The sequence below is a fragment of the Lissotriton helveticus genome, chromosome 11, assembly GCF_964261635.1.
Source record: "Lissotriton helveticus chromosome 11, aLisHel1.1, whole genome shotgun sequence".
Taxonomy (NCBI): Eukaryota; Metazoa; Chordata; class Amphibia; order Caudata; family Salamandridae; genus Lissotriton; species Lissotriton helveticus.
The window spans coordinates 33,643,765-33,660,304 of NC_136072.1; the positions used below are offsets into that span (position 1 = coordinate 33,643,765).

At 43.8% G+C, this 16,540-nt stretch overlaps 1 protein-coding gene across 1 annotated transcript in view; it reads left to right on the forward strand.

Annotated features, from left to right (window-relative positions):
* The window catches only part of LOC144790640 (uncharacterized), a 552,900-nt gene that overhangs the window by 166,039 nt on the left and 370,321 nt on the right, over nucleotides 1-16,540 (forward strand). Inside the window, exon 6 of the mRNA XM_078665372.1 lies at nucleotides 5,832-6,755. Within this exon, the coding sequence (XP_078521498.1) occupies nucleotides 5,832-6,755 (924 nt within the window). The remainder of the gene's footprint in view (nucleotides 1-5,831; nucleotides 6,756-16,540) is intronic.

The following is a 16,540-nucleotide window of genomic DNA, read 5'->3' on the forward strand; positions in this document are numbered from 1 at the left end:
GGCCTCAAAAGGGCCCGGACACCAGATTCAGCTCCTGTCTTCTGAGTCCTCGCTGAGGAGCGATACAGCCCCCACCTGTATCCTCGACCCTTCACTTACTTCCTGCCTCGCAGTGCCCGGCTCGGCCTGGCTCTGCCTCTGAGTCTGCCAAGAGTATGTTATGATTCTAGTTATCAGTCCTGCCCTCCTTCTCTGCATTCCTAAGCTACTGAATCGCATCAATAGTTTCCATCATTGTCTAGCCTTTACGTCTCCATGTAAGAGAAATACTGCATTTAATGGTCATTTAATATTCTTCATCACGCACTACATGTAGAATAATGCATGCTCCAGTCTTAGAGTCCATTAGCCTCTCCCCTCCTGACTCTTAGTTTATATCAACATGTTCTCTAAACATCAGATACTAGATACTGTTTAGGTACATGTCGCCCTGACTCTCCAGACTTCAGTCTCTACTCCTAGCACAGAGTTCATAGCCCCCAGCTTCTCCTAGTAACACGTCATTGACAGTTTGCGCGCACCATTAGGTTAGAGGTCCCGGCTCCTTAGGTAGCCCCCTCCATGTTTCCGCCCCATTTATGACATATTCTGTTACGTTTGCATCACATGTCTATGTATACGCCCCTGTTGCACCCATTTTCACCCTTATCTTTCGCGACTGCTATTGACCACACCCACTGCTCCGCCTATCATATGTATTGTAATGCAACTGTTTTAATATATATGCTTGTGCACTGCTATTAAATGTTACCCCATTCCCTTGTGCCGATTCTGATCCTGCCCCCGGCAGCGCTGCCATCCTGTTCCCGTGCAGGTTGTCCTGTTCCTGTCCTTTATGCTGTATTAAACCTGCAAACTCCTACTACCTCGAATCTTGACTCTTATTTATTGAGCTATCTGTTATTGCTATGTCCAGACAAACCTAGATCCGGTATTATTTATTTATATACCACAGGGATGCAACAGGGTGTCCTTTTGACACCCTTGCACCCTGAAATTGCATGCGCAATTTGCGAGGACCTATTGGTACTCGTAAATTGCGCATGCAATTTCCCATTCATTCAATTTCCCATTCATCCCATCCCAAGGCGGTAACGTTACATCTGATAAAAATGTACAGGCACATGCATCAAAAGAAAATCCGGTCACAAACGGGCAGATTCTCAGAAACTGCCCCTTTGCCACCGGTATTTTTGCATTTGGGATGCATCATCCCAAATGCAAAAATCGCAATTTAGAGATTGCTTAAATTGCGATTGCATTTAAGGAATCGCAAATTGAGATTCCTTGAATGCAATGCATGAAAGTAAAATAATTCGCGATTTCTCTAATAGGGGGTGCAAATTACCATGAAGTTGAACTTCATGGTAATTTGCAAAAACTTTGAAAAATGCACTTTTGTACATTTGTCAAAGTTTCATGTTGCGCACACACATGCCCTTAGGGCCTGTGTATGCACAACATATGTGCACAGATCAATTTCAGGGATGCAACAGGGTGTCCTTTTGACACCCTTGCACCCTGAAATTGCATGCGCAATTTGCGAGGACCTATTGGTACTCGTAAATTGCGCATGCAATTTCCCATTCATTCCTATGGGTCTGTAGGCCCATAGGAATGAATGGGAAGCCGTTCCTTATTTCCGAGTCGCAAATAAGGAATGTGTAGCAATCGCTATTTTTATAGCGATTCCTACATGTATAGGCTTTTGCGAGTCCTTAATTGCGATTCCTTAAGTATCGCAATTAAGGACTCACAAAATCCTACCTTGATGCATGTGCCTGGAAGACTGCTATATTTTAGACAGGAGTCTTTCCTACCCCTTTTGCCGCAAGCATCAGTTCTCCCATTACTGAAAAAATCCAATCTTAACGTTGTGAATTTGAATAATTACTGTCCTATATAGCTTCCCTATCCAGCCAAACTGGTAGAAAAGGTAAAGAATTTGCAACTGGCCTCGTTCATAGATAAAAATCATCTCCTTGATGATACTCAGTTCAGCTTTAGACAGGGACACAGCTTATTTTGGCCACTGGGGAAATTAGAGTGATTCTGGATGGGGCGGAAGTGCAGCCCTCATCTTGCTGGATCTGTCAGTGGCCTTCGATACGGTCAACCATGAGCTTTTGTTTGACCGCATGCGAGAACTCGGGATAGAGGGTCCTACGCTGGCCCTATTACAGTCATTCCTTTCTGGCCAGCGACCCTGGGGGAGTTCACCTTAGGATCTTATTCTCTACCCTCTGGTATCCCTCAGCGATCATCACTGAGTCCCACAGTCTTCAATCTATACGTAACACCTCAGACCGCCGTCATATAATCATTTGGCCTGTCATTAGCATCATATGCTGCCGGTAAAAATTGAATTTTCCCTTGCCAAAAATGATGTTCATTCCAGCGGTGTATTTAGCAACTGCATGAGCTCAGTAAGCAAATGGATGGATTGTAATTGCTTAAAGTTAAATTCATCAAAGAAAGAGGTTATTATGCTTGGGAAGAGCCTGTAATTGCGGTCCCCATCCTGGTGCCCGCCTGAGTTAGGATCATTTCCCACCCCTGTATCGAAAGTAAAAATTCTGGGGGTGTTTATGATCAGGGAGTTAAAATATAAAGATCAAGTAAATAGGGTCACCTCATCCTCCTCTTATGCTCTCAGAGTGATTAAGAAGATTGAACAGTTCTTACCCTTTGATTTTCTAAATGCAGTAGTCATTTCACTTGTGCTAGCCAGACTTGACTACTGCAATAGGCTTTACCTAGACCTGCTCAAGGGTTCATTAAACAAAATGAAAACTCTCCAGAATGCTGCTGCTCGGTTCCTCTTGATATTTTGAAAATTCCAGCTGGGAATTTCACTGCCTCCTATTCAGGGAGTGCATTATTTTCAAGGCCTTGTCTAAGGCCTACAAGACTCTTCATGGTTAGGGCCAATCCCATTTTAAGTAGAGCCTTAGGTGGTACATCCCGGTAGGGCCTTGCGCTCCAGCGTAATCCTTGGGGGAGGGCAACACTCAAAGGAGAATGCCCATTGACTATAAACTCGGCAGAGGAGTAGGTAGCCTTATCTGAAACATGAGTAGGGCTGGTAGATAGAGTGCAGAGGCGGCAGAGTCCATGATTGATCACACCAATCCAGGAATGACCAGTCAAGTGCTTAGGCACGCTGGTAATCGTATGGAGAAAAATGCAGTATCACAAGCACTTTTTGGAATGGGTGGGGGAGGAAACGGATCCACCCCCCTTCAACCCAGGTCTCACATGCTTACAGAAGTGAACGGCATCAGCAGGAGAGTCGAAGCTTTGAGATTTGCAATTAAATTGGATGCGCAGTTGCATCCCGTATAGAATGATGTAGCGCATGTTAGCTTTCTGGAGTGTATGCTTAATGTCAGTCAATTTGAGCTTACCTCTTGCACAATTGAGTGAAGTCAGGAGAAAAGGATAGTCATACCCAGGTATTGTGGTTGGTCCTTGTCGCGGGCGAGTCGCAGAACAGTTTCTCAATCATGATAATTGAAAAGCATGGTAATGATCAAACAAGATGGTGTGGCAGTTATTGGTCATGGGCCAAGGGTTCACTGAGCTCTCTCAACCACAACCATGGACAAGAATGCTTTCCTGCCAAAGAGGTTCTCAAGTAGATGCTCCACATAGCTGTTCATGCAGCCGATGTTGTGAATTTTGCTATTCCGGCAAATCTTTGGCTTTAGCAGCTACCGTCATGAGGATTTTCTTAATTTTATCAATAGGTTTAGTGGTTATAGGGCCCTCATCTTCGAGGTCGTACTGATGCGTGTCTCATGTTTATCACGCTGCTCATGCCTGGTTATGGACGTGCCAAGGCAGGAGTGGACTGACTGGAAGCCAGCTTTCAATTCAGCCAAGATGGCCGCCGTGCCCTCCAATGCGGGATGTCCGACCCCGATTATCCAGTGGCTACCCCCTGAGAGCCCCCATCTCCCCATCAGGGAGTTTTAGCGGTATCGAATGAGAGTGGGCGCTGCCGGGGATCGTTACGCTCCATTGGAGATGTATGCAGCCGGGGCCTTGTATCAGTGGTAAGCAAGAAAGGCGTGGAGGATGCCAGGCAGGCAGAGGGGGGTGAGCACACCAGCGCATTGTCACAGTCATGGGTGTAGTTAGTAGGTAGTCTGCAAAGCACAGGCACAGTCTCTTAGTGCATTTGAAGGTGCTGCAATAGCACAGAGAGCTGCTCAGAAGTAGCTGTGTGTCAGAGATCATGCGCTTGGTAGGATCATGTGGAGCATGCTAGGTAGGAGCACACATCAAGGGGAAAGGCCCCCCCTGTTCTGCCAGAGCAGTAAGCAGCGTAGCTGCACAACTAGCGGCTGCAGCAGCAGCACTGGGCAACTGTGTGACAGGGAGCAGAACCACTGCTGCACCATGGGGAGCACGTGCGGATGGCCGCAGGGGCATCCAAGCAGTCAACTCTGCGCAGCTCCGACCGTCGCAGAGTCAGCAGTGCAGAGACGTCTGTCACTGTCTATGCGACAGGTAAGGGACTGGCAGGCATCATGCTAATATTGGTTTAATTCACTCACCGCCGCAGCCCAGAATCCAGTAGGATATGTGGACTGGCTGCCATCACCTCCAGCAGTGAGGCCACACCTCCGAGACCTGCTCAATGAAGCCCTGCAGCAAACCGCAGCCTCAATTATGGGGCAGCTGGTAGGTGTGACTGTGATCCTGCATACCCTGTTGTCGGAGGGCCTCTGAGGTCCGTGTCAGGCTGCGATTGCAACTGATCGCAACACCACGCTGCCACTTTTCAGGTGGAAGCAGAGCAGGTCATCAATGTGGGTTATCAAGGCACGCCTTTTCGTGAAGTGGCACCAAACGTGGAATCTAGGCACCAAGGAAGGCTATTGAATGTCAGCGTGATCTCCGGAGCTTCAGGCTCGAGCGGCTATCTTGGTCCTCAGCCAGGCCACGCGACCACAGCGACACTTCACTTGTCAGTGCAGAAATCCTTACGCCTGCTTGAAGCAGGAATAGGGGATGATGCAGTGCCTTTCACCTGGGGCTTGCCCAATGTCAAATGAAACTTTGCTGGACACCAGAAAGAGTGCGTCTGTTTTCAGACACTACAGCAATGCACCATTTTTGTGCCTACAGATATGTCAGAATTACTAATGTTTCTGTAAATCCTTATGACATGGAGCGCCATACAGTAAATATGGCACATCCATGACGTTGCAAGGAGGGTGAACTGAAAAGTCAGCGTTACAACACTTTTCATAAATGAGACCCTCTCTCTTAATAATAATAATAACTCAGCTCCACCGTCCCCAGATTTGCATAACACCAAGAGGCCTCCGGGCAATCGTTGAGCTCAATCGGACCACTCATTCATTCATGCATACATACAGTTACCCTTGATGAAGGGACCTTTCTCAAAATGCATTGGGTTTTTGAGTTTGGATGACAGCATCATTCATACAAATATAGGAATTACATTTTGAATAACTTTTGCACAGGAAACACCAAGTTGCACATGAAAACACAGAAGAGTTGCATACGTATGATTTGTTTTGTTTGAAATAGAATAAGATGGATTAAAATGAGAACAACAAGATTATTGCTGAAATTGAGACATGAAAGGCTATACCCTCTTTTAAAAGACATACCTGTCCACTGAATTTTCTATATTGCCTACATATAAAATCATTATGAGTCATGTAATAGAAAACAGTATTTTTCAAGCTATAAATAATACAACTGGGAATGCTGTGTAAAAAGGGCTTTGATACTTATTGTATATACTTTGATTTTTATATATTTTGTGACCCTTATTCCTTTTTCTTCTTTAGACGTTTCTGCTACCACGATGTTCCTAACCCAGACCAGTGAGGGATCACCCCCTGTAAGAAACTCATCTCATACCCTAACACCTGTACCTGAGAAAGCTACTAATACAAAAATAAAATCAGTGCACAATACAACTTCTACATTAATGCATCCCAAAGATGAAACAACATTGTCAGCCTCAGGAGCTTCACCGATCACTCAAAAACATGTACAGAAAAGCCATTCGCAGGCGTTAGCTGTTGTCACTGTACTTATGATAAGTCAAAGCGCTTTGGTACATGCAAAGCCTAAGAATTCCTCATCAACCAAGTCAACCTCTGTAGGTGCAGCCCAAGGGCCCATTAATGACACAAGCACATCTACAGCTGTCTATGTGCGACCAACCCGTTCAAGTAGGAAGATAAGTTTGGCACAAACATTGACCAGTGCAACAACTACGACAACTGCTGGCATGACAATGACCTCTGACTCTACTACTACACCCAAGGACATCTCACTGGTGAAAACTGGATCCAGCTCAGTTGGTGGTCCTAAGACGCGCAGGAAAAGGCTTTCTGCATCTACTGATGAGAAGCAGAACCATTCCACCTTAGTGCCAACCCCACTGAAACAAGAAGCCACAACGTTGCATTCTTCATACGCGACTACACGTTCTACTGCTCTGTCAAGAAAAAATTCACCCACATCTACCCATCAAAGCATGTCCACGACGCCTCCCATGTCAGCCTCTACAGGACGCCAAGCAACGGTAACAGGATCAAGTCATTCGATGCATGCTCTTCAGAGTCCTCCAGGTGCAACCACAGTCACTGGCCCAGCACCCACAAATAACAACTCTACACTCCTGAGCAGTTCTATATCAGACTCCAAGATTCCTCTAAATGCAAAGACGGAGGAGTCATTGAGCACCGTCACTGGTGATGCAGGTGAGTTTCAGTGGCGGCCACCAAAACACTCCAGTGGGGTGGCGGGGAGCGGGTGGTAAGGGAGATATAATGATAGACAAAATGACCTGTCCTGCCAATGATGCATTTCTGCTCCTCTTCCCTCCTGATGATGTCCCAGCAGGCCCTGGGACACCAGCACAGGCTCCGCCCCCAATCCAGACGCTGCACTGGGATTCATCTGAGCTGCCTCATTTGCCACTCAGACAGTGCCTTAATGCTTGTGGCATTTCTCCAACCCCCCTCTGTAAAACAGCTGGGTTCTAAGTGTGCATGTTTGTTTGGCCGCCATAGGACGGCTGGCTAAACCAACATGCACACTTTACAGTGCACACTCCTCCCTGCCATGCCCAGCCCAAGACTCCTTGGCTCAGTCAGTTAGCAAAAATAACATTATAATATTGTTATATTTTCATTTTATTTTCCGCTGACTGACTCAGTGGGGCGACGCTCCTCTGCCGTTACGGAATAGCCGCCCCTGGTGAGTTTATTCATGCAGGCACATGATATTTAGAATGGTGTCTTAATTTGTAGGCTCATCGGCTGACGTAGAGTCTGGTGGTAATGGAAAAGTCTCCACTTTCTGCATGAAACTCTATGAGCTCCATCATAAACTGTGCAATAAATTGGGTTCTAAAATTTAATGCAGCGTTCATTACTTCAGGGATGCAGAATTAGTGTAGTCTTTCACATTTGTCCATAAGGAATAATCAATTACTGGAGAAACTGTTTTTTCCCAACTTATTGCCACATGTATTCACCTTCCAAAATGTTTTCCATACATTCACCCAAGATCTCATACAATAGGCATTCTCAGAGGGCCATCTGTTAAATGATGTCACAGTGTGCCTCAAAACCCAACCTGATGTCATCAAACACAGCAACATTAAGGAATGCTTCTTGTGGGTGATTGTTTGAGGTGCAGGTCTGGGTAAATTGAACTGTGGTATTTATTTACACTGGATGGCCCCTTTAATGTAAAAGTCATGTTATTTAATCATTTGTTGATAAAGATTAGCAACATGAGATCAGGTCAGAAGAATAATGCGTACAGTAATACTGTAGGAGGAAGAGGTGAGCTGTTGGTGTACAACAAGCAACCAACATCCTGTGTCTTATTTCTGTCCAGCAAATTTACTTTTCAATTGTCCTCTGCATATCCTACCACCAGGATGATATAGCAATATCATATATGAGCTGCATTCTTTATTGTCCAAACCTAAGGAGACAAGCATTTGCCATGCCAATAGGACTAGCTTTAAAGTGATGTTGTATGCTAATCTGAAGCATCCCAAGTATATAGCATGGGAAAGGATATGTATTTGTGTGGAAGTAAGGAAATTGGAAGTAATATTGGTGTAGGTTAAAATGTCAGGTGACGGTTGCAATATCAAGTCAGACCTAAACATCCATATAGGTTGATGATTGGCCTCCTCCCAGCTGTACTGCTTCCAGAGGAAAAAAATTAACATACATTATCTAGTTATCTAAGACACCTTTACAGCATTACAGTGTCATGTGTACGCCCCTGATAGTTCAAGCTCAGGCAGGTGGATAAATAAAAAAAATTATGACAGCTGCATGGAGGGCAAGCACTTTTGTGTGGAAGCAAACAACATTTGCCCAATCCAAAAATGTACTCCTTGCTCTATACATGTGGGCAGAGTCAAAACCTCTCTCTAGTGATCATCACATAATTGTTTGGCAACAGCTGTGCTGTCAAGTCAGACCATACAAATTAAAACTAAAAAAAGCCAGTCGTTGTCTGCTTATAGGGAGCTCAATCCCTTTCTCTTGAATCTCAGAGTATGCACTTTCTATCACTCTAAACATTGAACCAGCTTCACTTTGGCCTTTGCATCCAATCAAGAGGGAGTCATATGGATTGGATACTTCCAAACACATGCTTTGCAAAATATTACACAGTATCAGCACGTATTCAAAATTTTACATACATGTACGTGCATATTTTAAAATTAAAGGCAGAAATTCATGATCTTTTTTCATCCATCCAATGCCTATGTATAATCCACTCGATTAAATTCTTGCAATATAAGACCTTCACAAATATTGCAAAATTACTGAAAGTTAAAATTGTGTTTAAGGTGTCTCAAAGATATATAGATAATCAGCCCACCCTCTGGCGGGTGCATGTGGGTCCATGCACCGGCTATGCATTGATATACCATGAAAAGTAGTCGCAAAATAAACAGAGTCCAGAGAACCACTGCAATATATTTCTTGGGTGGTTTATTTATCCATGGGGTCAAAAACAAAATAACCAACGCGTTTCGACAGTGTCCGCTGTCTTGATCACGGTCCGTTTGTGTGGGTGTGCTCACATATTTCAATTATTCGACAATTTCCTGAAACCTGAGTCACGCCCCTTAATGGGTGTGTTCAAAAGTCATTCAGTTTGGGATTATGGGACATGTAGTTAATTTCAATTGTTTCCACGTTATGGCATATAACATAAATATTTAATTCCCACAATTCTTAATATATGTTTACAGAATTGGATGAGTCATAATTGTGTCTACATACTGCCCTCCAGTGGGCCCAATTATATTAACCAAGGTGAGCCAAAATTTGTCCAAACAGGCCTATGGAAAGCAGATACAAACAGGCCTATGGAAAGCAACAAAGACAATGACCCCATTGGGCTTGAATCAATCGGAAGAATTGTATATACATCTCTAAGAACTTCAAAGCATAACAAAATGTAAATATTGTGTTCCAATCAATCCGCCTATCATGTTACAGTAATTTTAACATTATAATTTTCCTTATTCCCTTAATTTTAATTCACTTTACATTCCCTCACTTTGGACAATTTTTGGCTCACCTTGGTTAATATAATTAGGCCCACTGGAGGGGCAGTATGTAGACACAATTATGACTCATCCAATTCTGTAAACATATATTAAGAATTGTGGGAATTAAAAATGTATGTTATATGCCATAACGTGGAAACAATTGAAATTAACTACATGTCCCATAATCCCAAACTGAATGACTTTTGAACACACCCATTAAGGGGCGTGACTCAGGTTTCAGGAAATGGTCGAATAATTGAAATATGTGAGCACACCCACACAAACTGACCGTGATCAAGACAGCGGACGCTGTCGAAACGCGTTGGTTATTTTGTTTTTGACCCCATGGATAAATAAACCACCCAAGAAATATATTGCAGTGGTTCTCTGGACTCTGTTTATTTTGCGACTCCATTGTTCCCTCGAGGCGGGGAACTTCTGTTGAAATATATATATATATATAAATATATATTCCACAAGTTGTTGCTTCTGGTAAGCCAAAAGCTCACCTCCTGTATTCCACAACAAAGAGCCGACCCAAAGATTGCTGGTGCGAAGAAAATGTATTCCAATAAAGCCAGCGCTGCCGCCATGACGCGTTTCGCCTCCAGGGAGGCTTGATCACATGACAAACTACACAAGCTTGCTGAAGCTATTTAAAGTGACAGTGCAATTAATGAAATCATAGGCATAGACAACATACTATACAAATGAAACGTCGCTGCAGTGCAGGAAATAGTCAAAGGGTGGTTACAATGAACCACAAATCTAAATGACCATATGCACATTCCAAAAAGTCATATAACCCGACATTTTTAGAAAGAAGAGCGTGTTTAAATGGGAAAAGTTCATATGAGAAAAAGGAGCAAACAAATTGATATATTCACATGATAATTAACATCATCTATGTACAACTAATGTTCGCTTTACATATAAAAAAGCCCCTCTTTTTAAAAAACAATCGCTCTTCAATCAAATGCAGTTGCGTTTAGTCAATATGCCTTTGATGATTAATTTTTCTGGGATAGAGCCCAAGTGGGCATGTCACATTAGCAAAGACTGGAATAGTCAAAAAAGTGCAAAGAGGAAAATAGTGCAAAGATCATTAAAGTGCTGATAGTCATTAAAAAAGTCCAATATTAAAAAACATGTGCCAACAAACTCAATCATTCTAAAAAACATCAATTCATCATTGAATACAGTTACATGATACAGAAAAAAGGGGAAATATATACATAGATCAATGAGTTAAATGTAACCAGACAGGACTATGATAGGAAACTCCAAAAATCCTATAGACATGTGTAAAGATCTTCTCTATCATTGAGACCGTTTGGATGCTTGGTATTGAGCTCCAAGATGTATCTTGTCTCAAGAAGACGGAGTTTGGCCTCACGGTCACCTCCTCTCCTTGAGGGTTCAACGCAGTCAATGAGGAAATATTGGAGTTTATCAGGGACACCAAGGTGTTTCTCCTGAAAGTGCCGGGCAACCGGGTAGCTCTGGTCGTGCCCCGTTATTGCTCGCAAGTGCTGGAGAATGCGCCTGTGGGCGGGCAGCTTAGTGCTGCCCACATACTGGAGCCCACAGGGGCACTCCAACACATAAATAGCAAACTCAGTTTTGCAATTCAACCATTTAGTAATGGGAGTAGGATGTTGTAGGAAGGGGCTTTGGAAATGGGTTCTGTTGGTGCCCTGACGGCAGGCTTTACATTGAGGGCATATTTTGAAACCCTTTCTTAATGCTCCCCAAGTTGTAGAGATCTTGGGCTCTAAGGTGTTGCTCACCAAAGTTTTAGACATGGAAGGGGACTTCCTGAAAGTCAGGATGGGTTTGGTGCCAATGTCAGGACCGATAATGGGGTCACTGCGGACCAAATTCCAGTTTTTATTTACGATTTTACGTAAAGCTCCATGTTGACGATTAAAAGCTAAAATGAGTCGTGGAGCACTCATTTGTCCCTCTCTTGAAATGGAGTTCACCATGTCATCTCTCATAGATTTGGGAATAAGAGCCTCTTGCCTGCTTGTAGAGTTAGAACGACGCATAGCTTTCGTAATAACATCTAAAGAATAGCCCCTTTCAAGGAAACGTTCCTTGCATGCCTCTTGTGCAATAGCACATTCGGCATCCGTGCTGCAAATACGCCGGATTCGAAGCATTTCCCCGAAAGGAATGCTTCGAATCAAGTGGGCGGGATGTTGACTATTTGAGTGTAGTATGGTATTACCAGCACTCGGTTTCCGATAGAGCCTAGTATTCAGGGTAGAATCTTTCACAAAGACCTCCACATCCAAAAAGCAAATCACGTCAGAACTTACAGTTGCAGTGAAGTTAAGGTTAACACTATTCACATTGATCAAATTAACAAAAGCCCTGGCATCATCCTGGCTACCTCTCCAAATAATAAAGACATCATCGATATAGCGAAGATAAAGGGAGATGTTATTACACAAAGTCTCATGGTATTCAGTAGCCAAGACCTGCTCCTCCCACAGCCCCACGTGTAAACACGCGTAGCTGGGAGAGAAGCAGGCCCCCATTGCCACACCCCTTATCTGATGATAGATTGCGCCATGAAAAATGAAAAAATTCTGTTCCAAGCACATCTTGGTCATTTCAATCAACATTTTGCTATGTGCAATTGGATGAGGTAGATCTTTGTTGAGGTAATGCTCCAAGGCTTTAAGACCGTCCACATGCCTAATAGATGTATAGAGGGATGAAACATCCAAAGTCATGAGTACCATATCATCATCCCATGCGAAATCTGCAAGTTTGGCCAGGAAATCAAAAGAGTCCTTCACAAAAGAACCCAAGTTCCTGACATGGGACTGAAGAAAATAATCAATGTATTTGGATACATGTTCCAAGGAACTATCTATTGCCGAAATAATCGGGCGTCCGGGCGGTGTTGAACTGTCCTTATGCACTTTGGGGAGTAGATAGAAGGAGGGAATTACCGGATGTTCTTTTTTGAGGTATCTAAACTCCTCATGCGATAAAAGCCCTGCACTTCGCCAAATCTGAAGTTTGTTGGTTTGTTCCATCCATGAATTCTTCACAATTTGAATGTTACTCCTGCGGTAGCATGATATATCGTTGAGTTGCAATTCCGCTTGATCAAGATACATCTTTCTCGGCCAAAGGACGACATTTCCGCCCTTGTCTGCCTCTTTCACAATGATGTCATTATTGGATCTTAATTTCTTGGTCAGTTGGTAGTAACACTGGTTTTGTTTGGAAATTTGAAATTTCTTTTTGTTGATAGTGGTGTATAGTTGTTTGATATCATTCACCACCATCTCTTGAAAAGAATCCAAATTGTCATGGGCCATAATTGGCTGGAACGTAGATTTGGGCTTAAAAGATGTTGTTAAACTCCCAATGGAAGCAAGTGGGACTTCACTCAAGTTGCCCGCAGAGGATTGTTGTTGTAAGTCCCATATGGTATTAAAGGTGGCTTGGCTTTGGGTACTCTGGAAGGTTGGACTCGATGTTATTGATGATGGCAAAGGATCTTTTGGATGCAACTCGAAGAATTTTTTAAGTTTTAATTTCCTCGTGAATTTATAAAGATCCATTCGTGTGTCCGCATAGTTCATGTTACAAGGCGGACAGTATGAAAGTCCTAAGCTTAGTACTGCTGTTTCTGCTGGTGTGAGTACCAAGTTTGTGAGATTGATCACTGATTTTGTTTGGGTTTGCGACTTCTTTTTTGATTGCGCTTCCAATAAGTTGACTTGCCTTGATTGGTGTCTTTTGATGTTCCTGGAGCTGCGTTTCCGGCGTTCCCAGCGTTTGCGGTTTGCCCGCTGTTTTTTGGAGCGCAGGCTTTGTGAGAACGGAGGGTCTCCCGTCGATCCTGACACAGGCAATCCACCTCCTGCGCCAAGGATAGTTTGGTAAACCCCAACCCTGCATCACGGCTGGAGTCCATTTCCGGGTCGCTTTCCACCGCCGAACTTAAACTTGAAAAAGAGGTTGCCGGGAGCAAGGTTTCTTCTCTTGCTTGTTGATTCGTCAAGTTGGAACGTGCTTTGGCTTTTACAGCGTCATACTTTTTGGCAAAAGTAAAAACCCGGCCATTCGCATAATCAGCTCTATCTCTTTCGAACTTAAATGTTTTCCTTCTTTTGATTGTTTCTTCCTCCTTGGCCAAGCGATTCATCATATCTGCCCGTATTTTGGCAATGGCATCATTGGTTTCATGTTTGGAAATCTCATCTTCCAATGCATCTATTTTCAACTGTAGCTTTATGCGGTCGCTTTCGGCATATTTAACCAAAATGCGCAAATATACTTTTGAGCAATCCAGGTTGGCTTCTGCCCATTCGGCTAGCATGGCCGGGTCTGGGTCGTCATAGCTGGGGGCAATAGTACTACGTAAACCCCTAGGCACCCGACCCACCTCCAAATAGCGGGAGAGAGAGCAATGCTCCCACCACTTGGATTGCTCTGCTCGCATTAGTCGCTCAAGTTGTTTAAAAAGGTCTTTAATTGTGGGGGTTCCCGTATCCTGTATTGGTGGTGTGGCACTCGTTGACCCCCCGGCCGGGGAATCAAGAAACATGGATTCTGCAGCCTGTGCACGATTGCGTAGTCTGTCAGCGGCCATTTCGTAAAGCGCTATATGTTTTGGCTAATATATTGAACAGCACAAAAAACGACAAACGGGTACCTGGGAATCAATGTCCTGCCCGTTGCCGCGCACCTTCTCACTGCTCGCTCCTGAGTGTTTTCCGAGGGTTGCCGTGGCTCAGCTCAGGTCCCGTAGCAGGTAGGAACACAGATTCTGGCCGACCGCCCACTGAAACACATTTACGGCCAAGCAGGGGCGTTGCTGCCTTCTCCACGCCGGAGAGCGTAATGGAGTTCCGAACCCGGAACTACTGCTTCCTGCCGCGTTGCCCTCGTCGAGAAGGGGTCTTGCTCGTACCTGGAAAGCCTCGGTACTATAGATTCCACAAGTTGTTGCTTCTGGTAAGCCAAAAGCTCACCTCCTGTATTCCACAACAAAGAGCCGACCCAAAGATTGCTGGTGCGAAGAAAATTTATTCCAATAAAGCCAGCGCTGCCGCCATGACGCGTTTCGCCTCCAGGGAGGCTTGATCACATGACAAACTACACAAGCTTGCTGAAGCTATTTAAAGTGACAGTGCAATTAATGAAATCATAGGCATAGACAACATACTATACAAATGAAACGTCGCTGCAGTGCAGGAAATAGTCAAAGGGTGGTTACAATGAACCACAAATCTAAATGACCATATGCACATTCCAAAAAGTCATATAACCCGACATTTTTAGAAAGAAGAGCGTGTTTAAATGGGAAAAGTTCATATGAGAAAAAGGAGCAAACAAATTGATATATTCACATGATAATTAACATCATCTATGTACAACTAATGTTCGCTTTACATATAAAAAAGCCCCTCTTTTTAAAAAACAATCGCTCTTCAATCAAATGCAGTTGCGTTTAGTCAATATGCCTTTGATGATTAATTTTTCTGGGATAGAGCCCAAGTGGGCATGTCACATTAGCAAAGACTGGAATAGTCAAAAAAGTGCAAAGAGGAAAATAGTGCAAAGATCATTAAAGTGCTGATAGTCATTAAAAAAGTCCAATATTAAAAAACATGTGCCAACAAACTCAATCATTCTAAAAAACATCAATTCATCATTGAATACAGTTACATGATACAGAAAAAAGGGGAAATATATACATAGATCAATGAGTTAAATGTAACCAGACAGGACTATGATAGGAAACTCCAAAAATCCTATAGACATGTGTAAAGATCTTCTCTATCATTGAGACCGTTTGGATGCTTGGTATTGAGCTCCAAGATGTATCTTGTCTCAAGAAGAAGGAGTTTGGCCTCACGGTCACCTCCTCTCCTTGAGGGTTCAACGCAGTCAATGAGGAAATATTGGAGTTTATCAGGGACACCAAGGTGTTTCTCCTGAAAGTGCCGGGCAACCGGGTAGCTCTGGTCGTGCCCCGTTATTGCTCGCAAGTGCTGGAGAATGCGCCTGTGGGCGGGCAGCTTAGTGCTGCCCACATACTGGAGCCCACAGGGGCACTCCAACACATAAATAGCAAACTCAGTTTTGCAATTCAACCATTTAGTAATGGGAGTAGGATGTTGTAGGAAGGGGCTTTGGAAATGGGTTCTGTTGGTGCCCTGACGGCAGGCTTTACATTGAGGGCATATTTTGAAACCCTTTCTTAATGCTCCCCAAGTTGTAGAGATCTTGGGCTCTAAGGTGTTGCTCACCAAAGTTTTAGACATGGAAGGGGACTTCCTGAAAGTCAGGATGGGTTTGGTGCCAATGTTAGGACCGATAATGGGGTCACTGCGGACCAAATTCCAGTTTTTATTTACGATTTTACGTAAAGCTCCATGTTGACGATTAAAAGCTAAAATGAGTCGTGGAGCACTCATTTGTCCCTCTCTTGAAATGGAGTTCACCATGTCATCTCTCATAGATTTGGGAATAAGAGCCTCTTGCCTGCTTGTAGAGTTAGAACGACGCATAGCTTTCGTAATAACATCTAAAGAATAGCCCCTTTCAAGGAAACGTTCCTTGCATGCCTCTTGTGCAATAGCACATTCGGCATCCGTGCTGCAAATACGCCGGATTCGAAGCATTTCCCCGAAAGGAATGCTTCGAATCAAGTGGGCGGGATGTTGACTATTTGAGTGTAGTATGGTATTACCAGCACTCGGTTTCCGATAGAGCCTAGTATTCAGGGTGGATCTTTCACAAAGACCTCCACATCCAAAAAGCAAATCACGTCAGAACTTACAGTTGCAGTGAAGTTAAGGTTAACACTATTCACATTGATCAAATTAACAAAAGCCCTGGCATCATCCTGGCTACCTCTCCAAATAATAAAGACATCATCGATATAGCGAAGATAAAGGGAGATGTTATTACACA